Here is a 27007-nt window from a genome sequence, read left to right as displayed (position 1 = left end):
TTTTATATACACCTTTGATTTTGTGAATCACATGCTTTATAGGGATATAATTTTTACAAAGTGTGTTTTTCTGCCCTCTTTTTCTTTTACATTGAATTCTTTTGATTGTAGTCTATCCATGCTTTTCTTTTTTCAAGTCATCAATCTTACTCTACCACCTTTGTGTGAAAAAAAATCAAGTTCACTTAACTCCTTTCTCATGTACAATGCACAGGCATAGAAATATCTGCTTTTGTAAGTGTTGCTCATGACCATTTTACTTGTTACTCCTTTCCCTAACATTATAGGTAATTCTTCCATTATGGTGCCACTTTCTAGTTCAGACTAAGTGGTACAGGAATGAACAATAATTCCTGGCAATGAAAGTAGGAGTTAGTGAGAGTGTTTCTCAGTGTATCTCAGGTTGGTCTGTAGGGAGTGGCTACTTCCTGTGATTTGATGTCTAATTCCAATGAGTCCCTCTTCTAGGACCGAAGAAAACTGGATAGGAACTAAAATTGCTAGAGTTACTTTCATAAAGAATGCCTTGAACTTCACTGTACTGTATTTGCTGAGGGAAGGGTGTAGGGTGAAAGAGGAGTAGCAGGAATTTTGTTAGGCAGCATTTCTGTCTTTCTCTTGATCACACTTGGCTTCAAAATTTTCTTGTGTTGTGTAGACATAGTTCCACCAACCTTAATAATTTTATAAACTGTAGAAAGAATAAGCAGGTGCTTGTTGCATCTTGAAGTCTGTCTTAGTCACTTTCTTGTCTCTGAGACAAATTCTCCAACACCCACGATTCAAAGGGAAAGAAGCTTCATTTGGCTCATGGTTTCAGTCCATGGTCTGCTGGCCCCAAGGCAGAAAGAGGATGGTAGAGGGGCCTGGCGGAGGAAAAGGTGCTCACCCACTGCCGGCCAGGAAGCAGAAAAAGATGGGAAAGTGGGGACAAGAATATACCCTTTCAGATCATGCCTCCAGTGGCTGCCTTCTAGTAGCAAGTCACCTTCTAAAAGTGCTACAGTGCCCCCAGGAGGCAATCATCTTCCACACACGAGAATTTTGGCAGACATTTTTGATCTAAATCATGACAAAGTCGACTGGTGTGTTTTGCTGAAGTTACAAGCTTGCACATTTGCCTGGGGCTGCCCCCAACAACTGATTGAATGTTGTATGGGTACTAAGGCAATCTCTTGCTGGAAGAGCCCTTTGGCAACTGTCTTTAGCATGGGGCTTTACTGAGCTTTCCTCAGATGAGGTAGCTGTCAGGGATACTTCTACCCAACCTTCCTTCCCCCTCTCTTTAACTTTGTGTTAAACTTGCTTTATAATCTGAGGGTTCTCCTTATGGAGACCACTATGAAGCTGCTCTGAGCAGGATTTAAAATTAATCACTTGGCTTTCTATGTTTACGTGTGAGTATGTCCCAGGCCTACACCCCTTGTCTTGAGATGGGCAGTGGACTCACAGTAAGTGAAACTCTATGAGTCACTGGTCTGGCTGAGGCCTGTAGTGGCCCGTGAGGTCATGATGTCTCAAAGAACAAGATAAGGCCACGGCTGAGGATGTATGGCTCCAGTCCCAATTAACTAGATAAAGACTGTAGCTGGAGGCATCTTACTCCTGTGGTGAAAGTCAATCTGGAGATATAGGATGGACAGCACTGCTCATTTACCATTTTCCCTTAGGTCTGTGTTTCTCCCACTCTCTCTTACAGCGTAATCTGGAGGGATCAGGCTGCCTGACATACCATGGGTCAGCACACTCATCACGATAACATCCTGGTGCCTGGCCAGGTGGAGCAATATGGCTTTTACTACCCTGGGTTTTGATGGGTCATATGTGCTGTAGTGGGTGGGAAGACTCAGAGCTGGTGAAGTTTTCAAGGGAGTTAATGGTCATAACCTCCTGGGATATCCCCTCCAAACTAAAAGAAAAAGTACTGCATCTCACATCCCCTAATGTGCACGTGTGCGCGAGCGCACACACACACCCACATGAAAAAGTAAATGCCTCTGAAAAGTGTCTTTAAATTCTGGAGGTTACACACTTTACATCTGAGAATACTGATCCTACCCAATGCACCAGGCATCAAGGAAGGCTGACAGCAGTACAGAACAGGAAGAGACACTGCAGTAGACCCAGGATGTGATGTAACCAGCCCTGCCTCTGGATCAGACGATCAAGAAGATGCTATAATGTTGAAGTTATCAGTATTGTATGAGATGCAGTGTGGAATGTATGGTAAACTCCTGCGGGGTAGTTACAGTTCAAACCTGTGGGATTCTTCAATAAGATATAGGTATATGCAACAAAGAATTATATATTGTTTGAGAAACTCTCTTGACTTATAACTGGACCATGATAGAGGAAGGATATTTGAACATAGGACTCTAAATGACTATGTGTCTGTCAGATATATTAAATATAAAGTCATTTGGACCTAGAATCAGTCTGCTATAAGATGCAAATATTAAATTTGGGATTAAACCCAAAGAAGTAAAGGGCATGAGTAAGTTGTATGAACAGATGGCCCACATTTCTGTCATCCACCACAGATGTAAGGCAGCCTCTCCAGCTTATACCTATAGGCATTTTGTCATCCCAAATGTATATTTCAGGTGACAAGAAAAATCAAGGAAAGAAACCCAGCAGTTTGTTAATGGGTGGCTTTGTACTTGGGTACAAGATGAAAGTTGATAGTGGTTGTATTATAGCCTTGTCTATGGGATGGTCTTTAAATATAGTGGGGAGAAAATATCTTCTCTACGGGCATAGCTGCAAGTCACGCACCAACTCATCCACTTGTGTGGAAGGAGAAGTGGCTTGAAATGAGAATACAGAACGAAGAGCTGGCCAATGGCCTGGTTATCTGGTCAGAGACTTGAAAAGAAAATGGTTGGAAGATTAGAGCTAAAGAACACTATAGTTGTCTTGTGGCTAACCACATGGAATGAATGCAAGGGCAAGGACTATATATCACAAGTTAACGTCCATCCCAAAGCATCTACCATGGTACTAGCACCAAAGAGCTAAGTGGACAAACTTGGGCTTATGGGTTGATCATTTGTCAACCCATAAATGGCACTGTTGTAATTTGAATAAAGTAGAAGAGACAGAGATGACATTTTGGCCCAAGGGGGTGAACTTTCATTTACCAAGGTAGATCAAGTTACCACTATGAGTATCCAAACCCATAGCAATATTGGGACTCCTCCATGGTACTCTTCATTTAGGAGACCAACTGGCCATTTGGTTGCAATTGGAGTACACTGAAATATTGCCACCCAAGGTCAGTGGTTCATAATCACAGAGAAAGATATGTATTCGAAGGATAGATTTGTTTTTTCTGTTGGCAAAGTATCCAGTCTACACTACTATCCAGAGCATTACAGAATGCCTTATCCTCACACTCTGAATAGCGTTTGACTACATTGAAGGAAGATTGGAATGGGCTTATGTCTGTGGGCTCCATCGGCTGTATCACATTTTCATTACACAAGAAGTAGCCTACCTCAGAGAATGCCACACATGACTTTTGAAAAGTATGGCTAAGGTGAACTTGGAGGAAACACTCTGAAAGCACAGGGTATAATTCTTAAAGATGCAATGAATTTGTTATATCAGAGTTTCATTTATGGTGGTATATCTCTAATAGCAAGGGAACACGGGTCCGGTAATAAAGTGGAAGCAAAGTGGGCCAATTTATAATCCTTCCCAATAACCCAATGGGGGATTTGTGCTTCCTGTCTCTGCTATTCTGGTCCCACAAGGGAATATATATATATAATTTTTTTTCTAGAGATACAGCAATAGTCCTATTAAGCTACATGCTACAGCTTGGACATCTTGGAGTCTCATGTCATGATACTGGTAAAGAAGTAAACTCATGATACCAGTAAAGATAGTTAATCCTGATCAAGGAGGATTCAGCCTGTTTCTACACAATGGGTACAGGGAGGCATACAGGTAAAACACATGTGATGCCCTTAGGGGCTTCCTGGCATTCTTGCCCTGTGTAACTGTGAACATGCATACAACATGGAATGGTGAAGGGTATGATTATTGAGGCTCAAGTCCTCAGGAATTAAGGTTTAAATCATACCCCCAGCTAAGCCACCAAGACTGACAAGGTGAAAACTGAGGGTGAGGGTAAGGAATTTGGAATGGAGAGTGGAGGAAGAAGAGGGGGAGGACCAGTTGTGATCTTGAGATCAGTTGCAGTGGAGTTGTGTTGTTTGTATCATTAACATCACTCTTCTGAGATTTTTCTCAGGAAGAAAGGCCCATAGGAATTGTGGAAGAGGAGCTGCTCACATCTATGTGGAGGACGGACCCAGATTACAAAGGTAGACTTATGGCTTTGTTGAAAATGAGCGTCATAGATCTGCTGCAAGGAGGTAAGGGTCCAGGTGACCAGGCCTCTGCATTCTGACATCAATTGCCCTGGGTCTTAGTCTATTTAGGCTGCTGTAACTGAGGATCATGGACTGAGTGGCTTGTGAAGAACATTTATTTCTTGCTGTTCTGGAGGCTGAGAAATTCAAGACCAAGGCAAGGGCTGACTTGGTGCCTGGTGAGGGCTTGCTTCCTGAATCATTGATGGTCATCCTCTCACTGTGTTCTCACACAGAAAGAGGGGTGAGGGAGGTCTTTGGGGTCTCTAATAAGGGCACCTGTCTCATGAAGTAGTCCTTATAAAGACCCCACTTCCAAATACCATCACATTCCAGGTTAGGTTGCAGGGGATACAACCATTCAGTCTGTGGTACCCTGCTCATGCTGCTCATGTGGAGCCCAGGATATGGCTTACCCTGAGCTCCTCCCTGTCAATGACAGCATGGCAGGGATTCCAAAGAAAGTCTGTTCCATTTGTTCCACCTCGGCTCAAGGGCCCCAAATCATCTTGCCAAACCTCTCAGATTGTAGAGGACTCTAGAATGTTTTCACATATTCTCCCTCCCCACGACCCTTCACTTGACAGTCAAGTTTATCTCATGGTCTGATGGCTCTCCCAGCTTTCCCTATATCCCTCCCTATTTTCTTTCAGATATTTCCCCTAACAAAATTCATGCAGGTTTAATCCTATTTTGACCCCCAATGTTCTAAGGTTGGGAAACCCTAGCTTGGAGGCATGGTAACAGTAGAAGCTGGGAATCAACACTGATTCAATCCCTTTATGATTCCTTGGAAATAGAGCTCTCTGGGAATGGTCCAGATTGCAGATACTGTATCAGTGAAAATGATGTTTCTGAGAGGCATTCAGTATAAGATTAATAGTATCTTCTTCCAAAATGTCAAAACTAACTTGCTCTGAGAATGCATGAATTTAATCTTCCCTCCCTCCTTCCCTCCTTCCTTCCGTTCCTCCCTCTTTCTTCCCTTTCTTTTCTCCCTTCTTCTCTTCCCCTTCCCCCTTTCTCTTTTCTGGCCTCAAAGGCTTTTCAGTCTCTTGTGTTGAGCTCATAGTAACTGACAATGATTACTGTATAGTTCCACAGTGAAAACATAATTCTCATGCAAGCAGTCCATGATGACTTTTAGTTTGAAATTTCTCATGGTTCAGTTTCTTGGAAAGTTTGAACTGAATCAGAAAAGTTATTTTAGAATTATGAACTTAAGGTAGTTTTTGGGTTTTTAGATCTGGAAATATTTTCTTACCACTTGTGTCCATTCATTGCTCACAGATTTGGTTTAATAAAAGTATTACTTCATAATATTTTCTTCACTCCATTTCTTACACATATGCATACATTTAGTTTCACTTCTGCTGTTATAATGCACCTCACATGGAAGCTGTACTCACTCCAACTTCAAGTTCTAACTGGGTCATATTTGTTCAGAATCAAGCCCAGTTTTATCAATTTTTTTTTCATAAAATAGACCTAGGTTTCAAGAGCGTAATGAAACCAGTATGTGGGGGAGTTTAGAATACAGTCTGGTCTCAATTTGTCTGCTCTTTAAAAACCACGGTCTGGTTTCAACCCTACTAAACTTCTGAATGGAGATCTTCTGAATGGAGAGTTGAATTTTTAAAAAAGGCACCCCCCAGATATCCATAGAATACAGTAGTACTGTTCCCTGGACAATAAACTCAAAGGAAAGGAAGTGTGGCATTTTTCATGTGAGATTGACCAGGAGAATAAAGTGACATATTCCACTATAAACATCAAATTTTGTGTGAGTGCTAATCTCTTCAGAGAGTGATGTTGGGCTTTTCAGCAGACCTTTTTTCTCACATCTCTGTCTAGACCAGTTTCTTTCATCTGTGTTCCCAAATACCTTAGTGCTTCATTCTCACCTGCAGCCTGCTTTACCTCAGTACTTGTTGAAGTTATAAGGGTTGTAAATTCTCAGTCTTTCACCGAATAATGTTTAGTATTAGTCCCCAAGTCTTAGATCTAATACATTTTGGATCACTGGACTCTTGGAGGGCTCCTGATATTGGGGAATAGCCACTGGACTCCTTCTATATTCAGGTAAGGCCCAGATTTCCCCCAGTCCTCTTTGCTGGATCTCAGAGGATGGAGTTTCTGCTTTGGCCTTTTTGACTGTCTTGCCCTGACCAATCTATTTTCCCTAATGCCAGAAGCTTAGGCCTGAACTCTACCTTTCTATCCTAGGTCTTGGGCTCATCAGTCTGGGACAGATCTTCTGAATGAAGAGGTATCTGGCTACTACCTGCTGGATTCTTACTTCATGTTCTCTACTCATCTACCTGTATGTAGTCTCTTCCTGGGGACCAAGGGCTATTCCTTGGATCATGCCTTGTGAATGTTTGGAATAGCCCTCAGTTCTGATCTCCCAAGCGTTGATGCTCTGCCATGCACTCCACAAGTGGTGAGTAATGAGAAAATCTTCTTCCTGTTTATTTTCTCTATCTCTTGTGGCATGGAGTGGGTCATGCCTCCTGCTCAATCTCCAGCTCAGGTCTTGTTCTAGTGAAGCTACTGTCACTGAAAACATTCATGGTATTCAAGACCCATAGTACAGTCTTTCCAACATCTCCAAGGGCACTGATCATTTGTTGTTTGGATGTGAATTTGACCCTTTTCCTGACAATTTCTTTAGTAATTGATGAAAGATGGTGATCAACCCAGTGTTTTCTATTTTGTTTCAAAACCAAGACATAATCCTAAAATAACAAGACATTACATGTTTTTCTTCCTTAAAAGCAAAAAAAAAAAAAAAAAAAAAAAAAAAAAAAAAAAAAAAAATCCAAAAGAAATATCCAGTGTGGAAAAGTATGGTCATTTAGATTTGTGGTTTTATGCTCAAGTTCATAGAAGGATGAAACAATTGAGTCTTTTATCACTGACAGCATGTTTGGAGCTATCCAGAGCTGTGGAGAATGAGCTATCCACACATCCTTGGATTCTCTTTGTTGCACATAGGGCATGTCTCACTGAATGTCACAAGGTTGCCTTGAATACCTAAAAGGGCTCCATGTACTAATGGAAGACCAGCCTCTTCTAGTCTCCTTCCAGAAAAGAAGCTGGCATGGTCTGGAGTCTTGAACTGTAATCCTATGGCTCAGACAGAAAGTATCTTTAAGTAGGAATATTATTCTAACACAGAAGAACCAGGTAAAGAATTATTCTATCATTGTTTAAGGCTGTTTCCTCAATTTTGTTACACATGGTATGCTGAAAGTCATGTCTAATTTATATTATTGAATATGGAAATTTCTAGGAATTCTCTGTAATCTGATCCAGGTAATTTTTTGTCCCAACACCTCAGGGGTTCACCTTGAACTGAATGTAATGGTTTGCCTGGATGGATTGGTGACACTGATTTCTGTAGTTAGAAACCACGGATACACACGCAGAAAATGCAGTCTACAGCTGATATGAAGCCAGGCCTGCAAAAGTCAAGTTCTCTTTGTCACAACCAATAAGAGATGGACCTTAAAATTCTGGCTTGCATATTCCAGGTCTCAAAGAATTAGGGTCTGGATAGCTCAGACTACATCAAGTAAAATATTCTTTTTCCAGAAATTTCTTCTTATGATGTACATGTTTAATACTTTGGTTATGATAAGTGATAATGTAATGCTTATAAGTGTGATAAGTGTAATGTTTATGTCTATACTCATCAATATGTATGTATTAAATACAGACAATTTTTTGCATATGAATTCTATATCAATAAGTTTAAAGAGTTTTACCCCAGTAATAGCTCACTCCTTTCATGGTCACACAATCTACTTATTTGCAAGTCAAATTAACCATATTCAATAATGTTATTTAGCTTTGGAGGAAAAAGCATTGTTTCTTAATGTATATGGTGTTTTTATAGTATTCTAAGAAAACTGACACAGAAGTATGTTCAGATTATTGTAGTGGTGATGGAGTAGCAAAAGTAGAGAAGCTGTTCATAGAGTTTTGTTGATGTTTTAGAGAATTTATTTGTTTAGTTGATACTTTAGAAACTAGATTTCTCATATAGATCCAGCTTGGTGTTCAAATCTCTGTATGTAAGAGAAAGTAAATCTGTATTTTATTTCTTTTAGTTTATTTTTTTCCAAAGTCAGAAATGCTAAAGTACTGATGAGCTTGTACCTACTTTGACTTTCCAAAGACTTAATAATTTTTAATTGTTTATAATATCTTTTCCATTTTTGTGGCCACAAAATAATACATATATAGTCATAGAAATGTGAAATACAGATAGATAAAATAAGAAAATAAAAATTTTATTTAAGTGCCATGCTTTTGTATATAATTTAGCATGTATTTTCACTTTAACTTTACAAAGTGGATCATGCTTTTTCATTTACATATCATGAACAGAACACATACTTTTTTTTAGTGCTGGAAGTCAAATCAGTGCCTAGGCAAATGTTCTACTACTGAGTTTTATCCCCAACCTGATAGTATACTCTTAGAGAGTTTTTAATCGAGCTTCCTTATTTTGTAGGCAGGAAAATTAAACCCTAGTAATATTATTTAAATAAAATGATTGACACATAAGTAGCATTACAGCCAGGCTTATAAGTAAAATATTTTAAGTTGTGAGTGGATACTTTATACATTTTACAGATGCCTACCTTACTCTTTACATGCTATAACTAAATCTGTCCTGCTGAATTGGAAGTAGAGAGCAAGACAAGTTCTCATCTTCTGCTCATGTCTTTTCAGTTTGATTATGTATTTTCTGGGAAAGAACTTATTAAAAATGTTACATAGAAAAGATTTTGTGGTTGATTGTTAAATTTTAGTGCTTCAAATTGAGGAAAAATGCAGGCAAAATGGAATTTGAGGCATTGTATCTCTGTAATATCTCAAAGTGCCGTAAATCTTTAATTATCTTCTAACCCAGCACCAAGAGAAATATGGTTGAGTCTAAGTAATAGTTTCCTGACTTTTAGGTTTATGACTTAAAAAAACCCATTTATGTTGCAGTAATTTAAGGACTCTGAAACTGTTAGTCTTATCAATCACAATCAATTTTATTTGCTAAATTTAGTACTAGAGATATTATCTGTACATTCTTGTATAAAAACATCTACCAGTGTCTTTTTGGAGGGTGCGGTGATATCAGGAGGTTTTGGAATTTTATGAGAATTTTACCCACAGTCACAACCAATGTTCTCTTATTGTTGATTAATTGTTAGATTATTGGTCAGAATTGATACTTCTTTGAGTATATGTAAATTATCCTTCACTGAAGTTGTTGTTTTGTCTTCCTCCCTTTACTCCATTTTTTTTCATTTCTCACATTTTCTCATTTTCTTCTTTACTCTCATTCTCTTAAAATAAAATTCTTGGAGGTTTCACATTTTTGAGTTTTTCTTTGCCACAGGGAATACTGAAGCCAATGGGTAATTCAGATCGTACAAGTGACATTTGCTTACATGGGCATTTCATGATGGTAACCAGAAGAAAGCTTGGATACCTGGACAGGGAATCAGAGAATTTGGAAGTGGTTTATTTTTGCAAATGAAAACAGTGATTCAAAATGATGAGAATAAATAATTGCATTTGCTCAACAATATGACCCTACACTGGGCTATTAGGATTTATCCTATATAAATCAAGATAATAAATTCCAGTAGCAAGCATGTAATTTTTAAATATACTAACTTCCTTTGGCTCTTTTTTCTAATAGTATGAGTCAATTCCTAATAAACTTATTTGTTTTTAAGCTCACACAGATGTGGTTGACTGAGCTTCTTGACCTGCTTGTATCTTGAGAGGACAGGAAATAAATGTGTTGGGTGTGTTCCATTTGTCAGCATTTCTTAACCAATGGAACAGAGCTGGTCAGCACTGCAAAGTTCAAACTTCACACGTGGCAAGAATTTTATGTGATCATATTGAATTTGAATAATGTTGAGAAGCAGCAAAAATTTCAGCAACGGAGTCCTAAATAGACAATGTCATTGGAGTAATGTGAGCCCGTTAGGGGAGTTCAAAACTGCTCTCGGCAGGTGCCAGTCTAAAGACTTAGGGTTTTAGTTACAGTGCATAACTCTTATTGCCTTCAGCTGGCTCTCACGTGACTATGTATGTGCAGTCATTCAACTTCCTACTCATGGATGAAGCACCAGGCCAGAGTTTTCTCAGACCATAACCCATGAAACGAGGCCTACTTAGGAGCTGCTAAAGGCAATCAGCTGCTTCTAAATTCTATTCTTCTAAACTACATTTGGGTACTACAATTCATTGAGCTGAAGTTTCCTAACATGGCCTCCTTCCATCTCATTTAGTTACTCCACAGCTGAGTAAACTGTTAGAAAATTGTGCCCATATTTCAGAATTTGATTCTGACTGGTGATTGCTCAGTGTGACGTGTGGTCAGAATTGTGGATGATGAGAAATAACCAGAATCTTCCTTGCTCATCTCAACCTGTTGAGGACATGTTTGCTAGTTCATCATTTTTACACGTGGAAAGCGGTGGAACTCAGCTACAGATTTTGTCCAGAACACAGTCAGAGGAGATGAAAACTTATGGCCAATACTAAGACCAATGGTATGCTTTTTAAGATTCAGCACGTTAAAAAGTCTATTAGTCTGACTGTCAACATGACCATAATTGTTTTTTTTTTTATTTGTGATAAGGTGCATGTAATAAAGTTTACCATTTAGCCATTTTTAAATGCACATTTAGTACATTTCTACTATCATGAGACTATCATCACAAACTAGTTTCAGAACATTTTTATCAGTGCAAAAATATCTCAGGGGGCTGGAGAGTTAGCTCAGTGGCCCAGCCTGTGCCTGGCAAGCATGGAATCCTGAGTTCGATTCCCAGTACCAGCACCCCCAAAAGAAATCTCACACCCATCCAGTAGAAATTGCTTCCCTTCAGCCCCTGGGAATTAATAATCTGCTTTCTGCATCTATGCATTTGTTTATTTCACATACATGGACTCATACCAATGTGCCCTTGTGGTGTCCAGCTTCTTTCAATCACCATAACACTTTCAAGGTTCATCCAGGTTGGACTGTGAATTTTCAATCATTTTTCTGGCTCAATAACATCCCAGTGTGTAGGCAGACCACGTTTGATTATAGATACTTATGTAAAGTCTGATTTGTTTGTTTGTATTTGTGGGTGCCCAAGACCTAGCCAAAAGATTGGTGGTGCTGAGCTTCAAGTTGCAAACTGGGCAGGAAATTAGAGTTAGAAGCCACTGGAAAATCGTGAATGATAGTGAAGGAGAAATGGGAAGAAAATGAAACCGGGGTCTAGGCTCTTTGATTCTTATCTTGTTTTCGCCATTAACAGCCCACGTGTGTCATTTTTGGTGGATTATTTCCCCTTCATGGACCCTGGTTTCTTCACCTGTACAAGGAGAAAGCTGAACTCACTAACATCTCTTCTAGCTCCAGGATTCAACACCTACAACAGGCTGTTGAAATGCACCATATTCTTCATCTTCAAAACACCTTTCCCTGCCATCACAGCTGCTGTCTCTCATACTGTCAGGGTGCAAAGATGCTCCTTCTTTCTGCTCAAGGTGTGAACATAACGGTTTCCTATGAACTAGAGGTGAGAAGAGGTTCAGAACCTGAAATCATTCAAATTCAGCAGGGCCTGAAATACTACAGCTCAAAATATGAAAACAGAGATTGTCTGTGTAACCAAGAAACTGAAATAAGTGCTTGAGGCTGAGATTATACCAGCCACAAATACCATGCAAGAAATGGGACCCATCAAATGTTTGATACTTCCAATAACACTCTTTATAGATAGGGGATTCCTGGGTGGGTGGTTTATTAGGCATTAAAGAGAATTCTTGGTTATACTCCAAGATTTTCTCCTGTTTGCCCTCAGGCAAGAAAACAGCAACCCGGGAAATTTCCTCTTTTGTAAAATGGAAACGGTAATGAGTTATTTCATTTTGTTCTAAGTGAGAATCAGGTGCACTCTGAGTGCACCATATGGGCAGGGTAAGCGGGGTGCATTCCCTCTCTGTTCACTTCTCTTGATGATGAAGGAATAAGATCTACATGTGTGCCTAAGCATTAAGATCTAAATGTCAACTACCAACAGCTGTGTGTGGTGGCATACGCCTGTAATCCCAGCACTTGGGAGGCTGAGGCAGGAGGATCATTGTGAGTTTGAGGCCAGCCTGGGCTACAAAATGAGCTCAAGTCCAGCCTGAACTGCATAGTGAGATCCTGTCTCAAAAACACACACACAAAAATCAACTACCTTCTCAGCATCAGTTTCCCATTGCATAAAATAATGGGATCACTATTTTGAAAACATTTATTCTTACCTTTTGATAAAGATCTTTACCTAAATTTATTTATGGCTAGCTATGTTGCAACAGGGCTGCAGGACTAAGGAAAAAATACCATATAACCTTAATTTTACTTTTAGGTGTGAGAAACTGGGAGTACTAAGCAATAACCAGAGATTTTGATGGCTAAAAGGTGAGATACACTAACAGACCATTATCTACAAATGGAGATAAGATGATCAACAGGGTTTAATCAATTAGAACAGATTCTTCCTACAAATTGCTTTATGATCATAGCTGACCTATAGTTTACTTGTTCAAAAATTTTTGTTTTCTTCGTCTTCACATAAGTACAAGTGTTAACCTTCATTTGAATAAGTCCCTGTATTTCTTGTTCTCATCCGGACCAGTGAATAAAGCTTTGCTTCCCTGACTACCTTGTCCACTTTATCTTCAGCCAGGGGACAATGTAAACTGAACTAACTCTTAGGGTTAGCAGGAACTAATTCTTATTTTCCCATGAAAGGATGGACAAAATACCCACAAGCTCAGAAGCATCAATTTTTACTTGACTTTATGAGGTAGATTATAGTTGCCTAGGATCTGAAAATTAATCCACCAAATTTATTTAAGTAGGTTCTTGCCCAAACCCTATTTTTACCCTTTAATGGTAATAAAGCTAACATTTCTTTCCAATCACTTTGCATATCATTTCCTTTCTCTTTAAGTCTCTTTCGAAGTGAGATGATTGATAGATTCTTCTTTGGCAATCACTTACTTTGGTAGATGATTTTCTTTTTCCTTTGAAGTCAATTCTGAAAGGAGTTGTACTGTGATGAGCTAATTAGCACAAAAACACAGAGTATATAACCTTAATTAGGCATGCTAATAGGCTCGACGTAATGGGATGTCCTGAAACTGCACACTATGCAAATATTAGACTTTTCATTCTTCCCGTTACATCTGAAACCATCAAGCAAAGGATGTTTTGCAGTATGTACCACAGTCAATGCCAGGTGCAAGTCTTTCAACAAAAGGTTGGGTTTTTTGTGTGGACTAGTTGAAGAAAGGATAATAAGAGGAGTTTTAGAAAAAAAATTCAAGAATCTGAAAAGTTCAATTATGCTCTGAGTGAGGTTTACAAACTGAGAGATTTTACAATTAAAACAATCCAGTCACCCTACCCAACTGTGCCTCTTCTGGAATTGCGAAGACACTTTGCTGTAGACACCACTGTGAATTATGCAAATCTTAAGAGACTTTTCAAATCCAGTAGCAACTAAGAGTGCTATAAAACCAGTCTGGGGTTACTGAAATTATTAGGATATAGGAAGACAGCACATAAGTGAAATCACAGTGAATCCCCAAGTCCTAATTTTAGCCAATTATTCTCATTTCCTTTACCACCTACCACAACCTTTTAAAAAAATTCCTTTGTTGGAATGGTAAAAGTAAACAACAAAGTTGCATTTCCCCTTCCTGACCTTAAATAAAAATATCCAAGGATGTGGTACTCTCAGACATTTGAATATCTAACCACTGAATGGTATTGAGAGCGTTCACAATACATAACTCTTAGATTACATCGAGTGTTGACTTTTTGTACTTAATAGGGTAAAAATAAGCCATTTTGTTCAGATATGGATAAAGACATTGGCAGGGGCAGAAATTCAATAAGTGTGTAAGTATTTTAGGGCAGTACTTGATTTCAGTCTAATATATCACCCATTCAGTAGCAGTGATAATGAAAAAGGGGTTTATCCAGCTGCTCACGTTTGGAATCTGTAACTTAGTGTTGAACATATAAGCTAACATTGCTATATTTAAGGCTCACCAATTTACTTACATGGATTCGTTGAATCATTACAATAATGTTATAAGATAGTTACCATAATTAGACATATTTTATAGAAGAGTAAGATGAAGATGAGAGAAATTCACAGTGTCACCTGGTCACACATCTGGGAGCAGTAGAGCCGGGATTTAAACACACATCTGACTCCAACCATGCTCCTGACCACTGTGCTGGGCTCATTAGTGCTTAGCGATCCTCAGTTGTTATGTGCAGAGGAGACCCTGATTTAGGTGCTGTCTTTGTGGTATGGGTGCAAGTGTTGTGAAAACAGCATTTGGAGCTCAGGAGACAGAATTACACATGCACAATGGTGACAAACCCAGCCCATATGGTACATGAGATAATAGAGAAAAAAAAGTATTAGATGGAGATGAGCAAACAAAGGTTTAAACCCAGTTTTTACCTCTTGCTACGTATAAGATTTTCAACAGGAAACAAGTAGCTGAATAAGAAAGTCAATGAAAGGACTACTTTGAGAGATACTAAGCCAGGCATGGCGGTGCATGCTTATAATTCCAACACTCTGAGACAGAAGCAGGAAGATTGCTCCGAGTTTGAGGCCAGTGGGGGCTATATAGTGCCAGCCTGAACTGCCTTGTGAGACCTCATCTCAAAGAAGAAAAAAAGAAAGAAAAAAAATTAAAGAGAGTGGTGGTTGTGTGGTGACACAGCTAGGTACTAGCAGTAATGGAAGCTGATAATCTCCCTCAGACTAGAAGGAATAGGGTAAGAAAGAGAGTATTACAAAACTTCAGAGTGAGAGCTAACTTCATGGAACCAGGGATTGAGGGTGCGCAGGCATGTTCACCTGCTGGGAGCTGCCCTTGTGAAGTATAGTTACTACCACACTGAGGCAGGCCTTGCCTCTGGAAGAGAGCAAGGAAAAACACTACCCTGATTCCACTCTTGGGCTTTCTGATTTCTGCTGGTGCCTCTTAGGAGCTGAACCCTCTGAGAGATCACCCTACCAGGCACCCATAGAGCACTCTCCACAGAGCCCTATCTCCCAGCTGGAGCAAGGCCTATGGATGAATGGGATGGAGAATAACCTTAAACAAATTCCTTGTCCTCTACAAATTTGGGTCTATTTATTGATATAGTGTTTACCATGTTAATAGTTGACTTTATAATTTCTACTTCCAACATTCTACTTTGAAAACTTACAAAGAATTTTTAGGAATAGTACAACAAACACATATATATTCTTTGCCTACATTCACCAATTGTTAACATTTTGTTACTGTTTTTTTTCTCTTTTGCTACCAACACATTCACATATATTTTTGTTGAGCCATTACTGAGTTACTTGATGACATCCTAGTAGAGCCTGAATACTTAGGGATCAGCTAAAAACAAGGATGCTTTTCTGCAGAATACAATGGCAAGACTTAGGAAACTTAGCACTAAAGCTATTAGCGAGTATACTTCATTGTCAGCTTTTCTCCAACGGTCTCAATGACGTGTACAGTGTAGGATTGCACACTAAATCATTATATCTCTTTATTTCTCCTTAATCTAGAATAATTTTCCAAGCTTTTCCTTTTATAATCTTTCTTGACATTCATATTTTTATGAAGGAATGTAGTTCCATGTCAGGAGTTTTGCTGAACATGAATTTGTCCGGTTATTTCTTCATTATTGGATTCAGCTGAAGCAATTTTAGCAACAATGCCGGAGAGGCATTGTGTCCTTCTCAGTGCATTGTATCTGGAGGCACATGATTTTAGAATGTCCCCACATGGGTGACCTTCAGCTAGATCACTTGGTTGAGGCAAGATCTACTGGATTTATCAATTGCTTCATCTTCCCTGTAATCTGTTAGGTAACATATGTGCAAAAATGTCCTTTTTTTTTTTTTAACCAACATTCTTCAAGTAGTTTTTATCACCACGAATTTTCTTGCTATAACAGAAATAATTTTATAAAAACGTAATTGGGAAACTTGCTAAGATTCTTTATACATTCATGTTATAACTCTCATCTCTTTTTTCATTAAACTGTTTTCATTCATTTATCTACTGATTTAGCAAACATTTACAGAATGTTTATTTCATGCCTTGGCCTGTGAAATTTTCTATTGGTGTCTGAATGGATGCCTAAGCCATGACCTTTAGAAATTTCTTTCTGTGCCTCAAATTCCTCATGACCACTGCTTTGGGGTGGTCTCTCCATAGAAACCACAAACTTGGCATGCCCAAATAGAGGTTGGCATTTTTATTTCATGACCTGCCTTTCCTATGTTCTTTATTCCACTAAATTTCAGTCTGTCTTCTCAGTGACTTTACAAAAATAAATGAATGAATAAATAAATAAATAAATAAATAAATGCAAAACTGGAAAGGACTCGTATATTGAGTGGACAGACATCATAAGAGGCCTTCTATACATCCAACATGCATTATCATCTCTAACCCTTGCCATGGCCTCGAGAAGTAGATGCCAACCTGAAGGACATTAGGCTGTCAGTCACAAGGCAACAACTAGCTATTGTCATGTTAGGATTTAAATCCAGTTCTCTTTGTCAATGAGCCTTTGGTTGACCAGTATTGCATGTCTATATCTGTTTTCATGAGAAGCCACTTTGAAGATATCAATATGTAATACAACCACCATTGTTAATTCCCTACCACTTTGTTTGTAACTCTATATTGTCTGTATTGTGCTTGTGATATGTTGTAAAATGTTGTATGTCTGTTAATGTTTCCCTCCTTTTATCTTTAAAATAAAAAAAAAATCCAGTTCTCTTTGACTTCAAAGTATTTGAAGTGGTGATTAATAGCATCAGAAGCTCTAAATCTTGGCTTAATCATCTACTACAGGGGATTGTATAAGTCACCTTAACTTTCCATGTCTTGATTGCCTTCTCTTATAAAATGGGAAATATTATGGCCTCTATCTTTTATGGTTGTTATGAGACTGAATCAGAGGAAGTTTGACAGATGTTTGACTTGTTCTTCACAGCACCACAGTACCTTCCAAGCTGTGACTCTGGTGTCCTAAATGTCTCCTTTCACTCACTGATTGTGGATTCATTTCTTAGGGATCTTGTCTTCACAACCTTCATTGCCTTCATTTAGATCAAAGGTTGATAAACTATGATCCACTTCTCAAATCCAGTCTCCATCTGTTTTTGTGAGTAAAGTTTTATTAGAAAGCAGCCATGCCATTTCTTTAAATATAATCAATGGCTTCTTTCACTCTCAAAGGAACAGGGAATAGCAACAGAGTCCATGTGGTCTACAAAGCATTATTTGCTATCTGGCCCTTGTAGAAAAAAATTTCCAACTTCTCGTACCTGGGATGTTGAAACAGTCTTGGTCCTGTTTCTCCTGGTGATGTCTTATTCTTTCCGAACCTGTCCTCCTAGCCTTCTCTCTGTTCAGGGAAAAATTTCCCTAAAATGGGAACTCTGTTGTACCAGTTCGCTTTCTGTGCCTCATTGCCTCTCACTGCTAAGGCTGTCAGCCTCCACATGCTGGCTGTGTCTTCTTCCTGTAATGAGCTCCACATGACTTGGCACCTGCTGATCTTTAGGTCTGAGTACCCACTCCCTGCCTTTGTCCTCAGCAAAAAGCTCAGTTTTCCTTTCTCTGAGAACCCCTTTCTGATGTCCATAAACTAAGCGGACAGCCTCTGTTCTTCTATGCCTTGTGCAGTACCTCTAGCCTTGTATTTACCTTCCTGTACCATGATTAAGGGTTTAGCTGCCTGCCCCAGCCACAATGTGGGCCCCTCCTGAAGATACAGGTATATATTTTTCACTTGTGAAATCTCTAGTGCCACTTCTGAGACCTGGCCCTCAGTCAGTGCCCATTGGCTTGTCATTGCTTGTTGGTACTAGAGCTGGGGTGTTAAGGCTTCTATGATATTCTAGGGGAATGGAGAAAAGAGGAAAGTCATGAGGGGCTCCCTGAGGATGAGACCGCTTAGCTAAGTCCTACAGGCTGAAAGAATTGAAAATGAGATAATGGGGGAAAAGGAAGCTTGAGTAAGATGATAAATGAGGCCTGAAAGATACAAGTTGGGGTAATGGCATGTGCGGGGTGCTGGAAGATGAGCTGGAAAGGGGCACATTAGGTCCTTGTTTTGCAAAGTCTGCTCTGCCGAGGGGCATGGACGGCAGGAAGCCACAGGCGGCTGGAGCAGGCACGTGCCATGCTCCGCGCTCTCCTGCCTGTCCTCTGTCACCGTGCCAGAGGCTCCTTAGGCATCCACTGGGCTTTTGTCTTCCTAAGTGGTTCCCGGTAGGGTACAAGTTCTCGGCGAATGTACGCAATGTATTATAAAATATTTGATATATTAGTATTCAAAATATTTAATGTAAATGAACATAGAATACTTAAGTATTCTAAATACTTAAATAGTCTATGTAATTTAATATCCTAGGTAATAGTGCTTATTAGATGAGCATTTGTCCTATCTACACCTTTTAGAAATGTAAGAACTCTGGTCATACTTAGTTTTTGAATTTTACACTTAAAAGTATTCCTATTAGAAAAAATATCTATCCTCTTATAGAAGTTTTAGTCTCTTGGGAATTTTGGTTGACTTTTTCTGAATCTTCTCCAACTCAGTCTCGTATTTGTTAAGGCTTTCAAGTGTATCTACGTTCTTTTCATTTTTTCCTGACTCTTTTTTGGTTTATTTCTTGTGATTTTTGCTAAGAGGAGTCAGGTGGAATAATCCCTTGCCCTTGAAGCATGACACAGGGCCCTTAGAAGATGGTCTTTCCAGGTGGAGCGTGAAGTTCTTATTAATGACATCCACGGACAAAGACTGTCATCAGCTCAGGGATTCAGAGGGCTGACAGCTTAGCGGTGTAGGGGACCCTGATGAAATGAATGAGGTGGTAAAATATATCTAGATGATAGAATAAAATTGGGATGTAGAGAGACTCCTGCACTCCAGGAAATTCTCTAAGTCTCCACTCAGTTATCCAAATCCTCAAAGTGAGCACAAAGCTTCAGTTTCAAATTGAGTACATTTTCCATCCATGGATTGGCTTGTTTTGTTCAGTTTTACTTTGAGTGTTTGAGGTTGTCTTTTCGACGTAACTGCTAAACCCACGGCTTCCTTTCTCGTAAAACCAAAACAAAAAAGCTTTCTACTCAGGTGCCCTCTGTGTGTGCTCATGTGTAGTACATATCTGGGATCAAAGGTGTCTATATAAAGTCCTTGAATCTGTGTGGGTTCAAACACATTTCAAAGGTTCAGGATCCTGAAAGGTTTCACTCTGCTTCCTGAAGACCTGACTTGGTTCCCATAAAGCCATGGCTTGCCTTGGGCTCCGGAGGCACCAGGTTCAGCTGCAGCTGCTTCCAAGGACCTGGCCCTGCTCTGCCCTCTTCTCTCTTCTCTTCATGCCTGTCTTCTCTAAAGGTGAGTGGAGACTTGGAACAGGAAGGCAGAGGAAGCGTTTCTCCCACCTTGTTTCATTTCTTTCAGCACTCAAGGGCAGTGATTTTTAGCAAAGCCAGAAGTTCAAGGTAAGTCTCCAACCCGCTGGCTTGGATGGCTCTATATTTCAAGACAAGCAGGGACAGCTGGCAGCAGACAACGAGCAGAGGTAGTGCTCAGAACAGAACTCTAGGTTTTTAGCAAGGGATTAATGAACATATGTGAGTGGTAGGAGATAGACATGAGCAATTTCAGAGATAGCTATAGCATTTTGAAAGAAAATACTGTAGAGTTAAATGATTTAAGTGGGAAAAGACATTATGCACTCCTAAATATATTTGAGCTTACTGGGGTAATCCCAAGATTTCCCTCTTTAAAAAATTGACTTAATTAAAGTATGGAATTTTTTTCCATACAATTCAAGGCTTTGAGGAGTGCTCATTCATTAATTCTATGAACTGGTTAGTTAACTTGTATAAAATCTCAGCAAGTCATGGGAAGAATCCTTTTTTATTCCATTCAAGGTTTTAAACTCCTCTTAATCCTATACACTAGTTAGCCAATTATTTAAAAAATGAGACAGGCATGGTAGCACATGCCAGTAATCTCAGCACTCAAGAGGCTGAGACAGGAGGATCGCAGGGAGTTTGAGGCCAATCTAGTTTACATAAGTGAGTTCAAGACCAGCCTGAAATGACATAGTGAGATCGTACCTCAAGAAAAAAAAGAGTTTGAAATTGAAGAAAGAAAGAAAGTAGGAAAGGAAGGAAGATAAGAAAAGAAATAAAGAAAGGAAACCATCAGACTTACATATGGATTTCAGATGCAGACAGTTTTCAAATGAAATAAAGCTCTGTAGAGACTGATACTATTCAAAGTTTAAAATAATGAGTACTTCCACTGAATCTCAATCTTATCTCTCTTCTGAGTTAAGAAAGCATGTGGTTTGATGAAGTACATGCTCAAATGATACTTAAGTTTTCCTGGAAAAATGTTTACATATATTTTCTTATTTTATATACTTTGAACATGAAAATATTAATACCTTTAGAAGTAGTCCAGTTTCTTTCTTAGGACTTTATCTTAACCAGTAAGTAGGATCTTCCCATGGTGGATACCAAAAAATGGAGCGTGACCAGGTTTGGTGGTGATAAAGTGTGAGCTCGCCTGAGCCAGAGGATATTAAGCTTTGTCTTCCTTAGAGTAGAGCTGATACAAGAAAGAAGGTCGAGTGCTCATTTGGGGAGGATCTATTGCTCACGTCCAGGAGTTTGTGAGACACAGGCAGAAGAGAGGGCAGTCTGATTAGCTCACAAAAATTTTTAATAGGGCAGAACTTGCTTTAACACTGCAGTGGAGTTACTGCAGGGCAAAGGATGCTCAGAGAGTGTCTCTATGATAGGAACAGATGAAGATTAAGCAAGACACCATTGTCTCATTAGTCAGAGCTCCTGAAACAACCATGGCAATGACTCCTGCTGTAATGTTCTCAGGTTCACTGAGGAAGGGACTATTGTCTCCAGGATCAGATGATTTAGAGGTAGGATGAGTATCTTAGAAACTTAATGATAGATCTGAGACATTGAATGTTAATTATCACATTTGTTTTTATAATCAGTGTTAGTAAAGGGTCAAAAAGTTTGAGCAGATAAGAGATCTTGTTCAATCTAAATTTTGGGTGTCCCTTGCAAGATTGACCAGAAAGAGATGTTAGTTACAAAAACATCATCACTTGAGATAAATTTGCTAATTTTTCAATGATTTAAGGCTCTTTGTATAAGAGTTGGCCTCCCTCATCTTGTAGAAGCCAGAGGGGAAAGAAAGAACAAAGGAGCATAAGTGTTCAAGTGAAGGAGAGAAGGAGGAAGGAAGAGGTGGTGGGCGTGGCAGGGGAAGCCCACAAAGTTAACAGCAGGGTTGCCTCACCCCAGAGAGGAAATGACCTGGTGCCCTTGGTTCTGTGGCTTCCCCATCTAACAGTATCTGCCACTATACAACAATCGTGCCAGGGAAGGGGTGGCCATGGCTGTGCTACTCCTGGGGATAGAGATACAGGGCCGGTTAGGTAAGGAGGCAGGAGTCTGAGATATGCGTTGAGGTATTAGGCGAGACACTGTACTCAAACTCCAGAATTTCCCCTAGTCCTTGCTACAGTACTGGAACTACATGGTTTTATTATAACCTTAGGATCCCAGAGTTGGTAGGTACTTTGCTCTCATGTGATCTAAATCCCTTTCCTGCATGTGGGAAAAATATGGGGAGGAGCAACTTGCGAAAATGACCTATTTCATGGTAGAGCCCAATCTTTTATTTGTCACATCTGTGTGTTTCCTGCCCCGTCTTTAAGAAATGATTTCCCAGTAAGGAAACCTCCTCTGGAGAGTAGTAGAAGACAGCAGAGAGATATAGGGGGCCTGGTGGGGCGGGGAGGGAAGGGAACTGTTAGGTTTGCTGGAGGGGAGCACTTAGGACTGGAAGATGAGGCTGGAGGATCCATCAGAGATAAACATTCCTGGACCTGGTGCTGATGTGCACCTGGTCACCGAGTTCCCTCTCGCTTTTCCATGCTAGCGATGCATGTGGCCCAGCCTGCTGTGGTGCTGGCCAGCAGCCGGGGAGTCGCCAGCTTTGAGTGTGAGTATGCCTCTTCGCACAATGCCAACGAGGTCCGGGTGACTGTGCTGCGGCAGGCGGCCAGCCACACCTCTGAAGTCTGTGCCGCGACCTACACAGTGGAGAGGGAGCTGGCCTTTCCTGAGGACTCGGCCTGCACTGGAACCTCCAGTGGGAACAAAGTGAACCTCACCATCCAAGGGCTGAGGGCTGTGGACACCGGGCTCTACATCTGCAAGGTGGAGCTCATGTACCCACCACCATACTTCGTGGCCATGGGCAATGGGACCCAGATTTATGTCATTGGTGAGCAAAGCCATTTCACTAAACTGAGGCCTTTTGTGTCACTGTCTTCTCTGTATGAAAATAGTTTTGCTCCTTTATTTTAGATGACTCATTTATAGGACGTAGAAAGGCTCCTTCTGTGCTCTCGATCATGGAATAGCCTTGATTTATGGGCGGTGACATAAATAGGTTTCTGATTATAAAAGGAAAGGATTGGGGAAGGTGTTTATTTCTGCTACCAGATCCTTGCTCTGTGACAACCAGCATGAAGTTTGCCTTGTGCCTTTAATATGACACTCTGGGGCAGTTGTCTCAAATAGCCACACTTTTCCTGCATGACCAAGGCAACTTTGGGTTGGGCAGCAAGGTCTGGAAGCGCTAATTTGTTTATTCAGTAATGGGGGAAATGGGCCCTAATGCTGAAGCTGGTCTCTGGGAGGCTCTGTTGTGTTTCCTTTGCAGATCCAGAACCATGCCCAGATTCTGACTTCCTGCTTTGGGTCCTTGCAGCAGTCAGTTCGGGGCTGTTTTTTTATAGCTTCCTCGTCACAGCTGTTTCTTTGAGCAAAATGGTGAGTGTGCCCCCGACAGTGCACCGTGTTTGGTGGGGTTGTATTCAGTCATTCAGATCCACTGACCAAATCACAGTGTCAGTGTTAATTTCTGGAGGTGAAGCAATCCACAAACAGGAGGAAGGACAGTGGCAAAGAACACTAGAGCCTCAAGCATTGGCCTTTGAGGTTTCAAGATGACTAACATGGGCATGAGCATGTTTGACATTGAATGTTTGTGTGCTTCTGAACAGGGTTTCAGTTTGAGTAATCGTTTGAACAACATGGGGCAGCTGTTTTGTTCTGCAGCTTCGTGACAACTGTATTTAAGTTGATAATCTGAAATATAAGATGAGGTTGGGCAAAATGTTACTAGTAAGGACTGTCAGGATGGACTTTTATTCTCCTCCTAAATGTCCCTGTGCTTCACATGAAACCCATCTCTTGAGGCCACCCTGTGCCTTCCTTGTCTATGCTGTAGCTGCCCAAGGGGTCCCTGTCCCTATTATTAAGCCTCCGTGATGGAGGCATCTTGGGCTCTTTTCCAGCCAAGTAATGAAAGTCCCATTTTCAGTCACTGCAGTTTTTGCTGGTGAAAGAGAAAGAGGTATGGAATCAGGCTGCTGACATTTCCCGTGAGCACCTGTGCCTACATCACAAACCACTCTTCCTTCTTCTTTTGTCTCCTTTCTCATCTTCCCTACCCATTTCCCTCTTTTCTCTCTCTCCCCCTCTCTCTCCCTCGCCCCCCTCTTCTTTTTCTGTCTTGGAGACCCTCCCTGCAGCATACACACAACTCAAAAAGCCTGTGCTCAATTGACAGTGATACTGTGTTGCTGTGTGTTCCCCCTGCCTCATTTGCTATCCACGGCTACACAGCTTACTGAAGTAATAGACTAGTAGCTAATGCAGACAGAAGTATAGCAATAAAAATCATGTGAAGAATGGAGACAGGAAATACAGCTCTCAGAGAGGATAACTAAAGTTGATGGCCTGTCACGCTTGTTCATCCATAGACAAGATCTTGTCAATTTTGTTGGTATTCTGGTGTTCTGTTTTCTCAAAGTCTCTTCCTTCTATCTTCCAGTCAGGGAAAATGGTTACTATTTTACAGCTACATCGCTGACTTATTTATCTAAAATGAATTTTAATCAAGTAGAATCAAGAAAATCTCCTGGAGTTCATAATTCTGTATATTGTGCACATGTATTTTCTGTGGGGTAAGGACCAATATTTGCTGAGTCTAATGGTTAGATGTAGCTTTTTCATTCTTTGATAGTAATTACTGTTTCTTTTTATGTTTGGCAGCTAAAAAAGAGAAGTCCTCTTACAACAGGAGTCTATGTGAAAATGCCCCCCACAGAGCCTGAATGTGAAAAGCAATTCCAGCCTTATTTTATTCCTATCAACTGAGAGACCATTGTGAAGAAGAAAGAACATATTTCAATTTCTAAGAGCTGAGGCAATTCTAACTCTTTTTCTTCTCCAGCTATTTTGTTTGTTTGTGTATTTTGGGGGGTAATTCATCTCTCTTTAATATAAAGCTGGATGCAGAACTCAAATTAAGCATACAATTTACAGCAGAGGAGCCGGAGGGCAGAACTACAGTGTTCTGTCACATAAAATCTGATTTTAGTGAAAGCATCATTTGGGAGGGATAGGAGGAGGCAGCATTAGGAGGCAGGGTAAAGGAAATAACTCAGGAAATGACACAGTCCCAAGAAAGGGAAGGAAGGGAGTGGGGGAGAGGACTATTGTACACACCATCTATTTACCTGTGAGATGTTTATAGCTGAAATGATCTTTTACATTTTTAGTCTGTATTATTTTTCATACTATATGTATAACTATATGAAGATTTAACAAATATTCACATGGCTATGTTTTAGTCAGTGATTCCAAGGGTTGTATTGTACCAATATGCATTTGTAGTAGTATTGTGCATGGGGGGTTACATGTTCTTTAGTGTGTTTGCTGAAGATTTGAATATAAACACTATATGCCAGTGTCTTCCCACTGTGGCTTCTGGGGAAGTTTAGTGGATGAGCTCAGGACACTAATATGCCAGAGAGAGGGCAGGATCCCCTCCGGAATGGTCTGGAAATGGCATGAGGCTGCAGCAGTACTCAATTGTACTGAACTGGTGTTGACATGAGCTTCGGGCCTGCATAGAAGTTCCTTTCAGTGATATGCAAGGAAACTGAAGTGGGGGTATCTGTTGTTTTCAAGACAATGACTCCCCTTCAGGAGACCTGTAGGGACCACATCCCTGAAGCTCCAGCCCCACTGGCCATGGTCCTTACACACATGGCCAATGTCACAGGTGGAGGATAGCAGCAGGTGCCAGAATGGGGTGCATACATTTTTCTGAAAACAAACACTGTTGGTGTTTTTTTGACTCAATATTTTCTATGAAAATGAAAACAAATGTATAATATTTGAAATTAAATAAAAGTCCTTGGTAGTTGTTTTCTGGTGTATTTATTGTACTTGCGTTTTAATGCTTGAGTTCAGGTTTGATTGCTTTATTCAGCAGTTAGTGGAGTCTCTAGTATTAGAAATACTGCAAGCAAATTGTAGGAACACAAAAGGGCAAATGATACTTCATGATCCAGCTATGTACCAGCCTGTTACTTTCAAGGCCTTCTTGTAGGGAATTAATCTTCTTACTTTTTGATTTCTTCTGTTTGAGATATAATGTGGGTTAGCATAAGCATAGCAGTTCTTCACAAATCACATGGTGTACTCTTCAACCCATGTCCTTCACCTTGCCTTTCTTACCCATAGCTTGCTCAGCTTGTCACACACTTATTACAGTTGCCATGGGAACACCAGTGTTTTCAGTGATGCCCTCTAGAGCCATTTTGATTTGTCTTCATGGTAAATGGGGCTTTGTCTTGGGCTTTACAAATGACTGTATTGCATATATTTTTCTGTATTGCTATGAACTGGCAAGGCCTAGGCCTGGCCCCCTGAGGTCTCTCTGGTTCTTGGTTAACCAAGGGGAGGCCTCAGCCACTTAAGGTTTCTTATTCTTGACCTCCACATCATGTTGTTGTCCTGTGCAATGAACTGCAGTGTAGTCAGGGACCTATGACTGAATACACTGAGTTCTTTATTAAAAACATGGATTCAAGAGCTTACTCCTAGATGCACTGATTCACAGTCTTTTTTTCTGGTGTGTTCAGAGCTTTGCACTTCAGAGAAATCCTCTATTGTTTCTTATTAAATTTTGAAAATTGCTGCTTAGGCAAATTTCCCTATCTCTGTTTCAGTCTCTGTGTTTCTCCACTTTGCTTTCTTTTCTCTTTCTTCTCTCCATTTCTCTCCCTCTTGGTCACTTTTGCCCCTCCCTCCTTTTCCCCTCCCTCTCTTCTCCCTTTCTTTCTTTCTTTCTTTCTTTCTTTCTTTCTTTGTTTCTTTCTTTCTTTCTTTCTTTCTTTCTTTCTTTCTTGTCTTTCTGTCTTCCTGTCTTTCTTTCTCTTCCCTCTCTTTCTTGTTCCTAGCAAGTCCTCATAAACAAATGTGACAATAACATAGTAAACATTTCATAAAGATTTCTTAAATAAAAATGAATAGATCCTTCAAAGCAGAGATATAGTTGTTACTTCAAAACAGTCTCTACTCTG

At 40.1% G+C, this 27007-nt stretch overlaps 1 protein-coding gene across 3 annotated transcripts; it reads left to right on the top strand.

Moving 5' to 3' along the window:
• The first annotated feature begins 19666 nt into the window (after nucleotides 1-19666).
• Nucleotides 19667-25858, top strand: Ctla4 (cytotoxic T-lymphocyte-associated protein 4). 3 transcript variants are annotated; one of them, XM_005397013.2, is made up of 4 exons: nucleotides 19667-19911; nucleotides 22501-22848; nucleotides 23290-23399; nucleotides 24687-25858. In XM_005397013.2, exons 1-4 carry the CDS (start codon nucleotides 19803-19805, stop codon nucleotides 24789-24791), a joined length of 672 nt encoding a protein of 223 aa, XP_005397070.1. In that variant the 5' UTR covers nucleotides 19667-19802; the 3' UTR covers nucleotides 24792-25858. The 3 variants fall into 3 exon arrangements, with proteins under 3 accessions (XP_005397070.1, XP_005397069.1, XP_005397071.1); XM_005397012.1 differs by having other exon boundaries at nucleotides 23290-24773; XM_005397014.2 differs by lacking the exon at nucleotides 23290-23399 and having other exon boundaries at nucleotides 24687-24748.
• The last annotated feature ends 1149 nt before the right edge of the window (nucleotides 25859-27007 follow it).

The sequence above is a fragment of the Chinchilla lanigera genome, unplaced genomic scaffold (genome assembly GCF_000276665.1).
Source record: "Chinchilla lanigera isolate Chin_1 unplaced genomic scaffold, ChiLan1.0 scaffold00056, whole genome shotgun sequence".
NCBI lineage: Eukaryota > Metazoa > Chordata > Mammalia > Rodentia > Chinchillidae > Chinchilla > Chinchilla lanigera.
The sequence above is the reverse complement of the archived record's forward strand: the minus strand, read 5'-3'. Positions and strand labels throughout refer to the sequence as shown.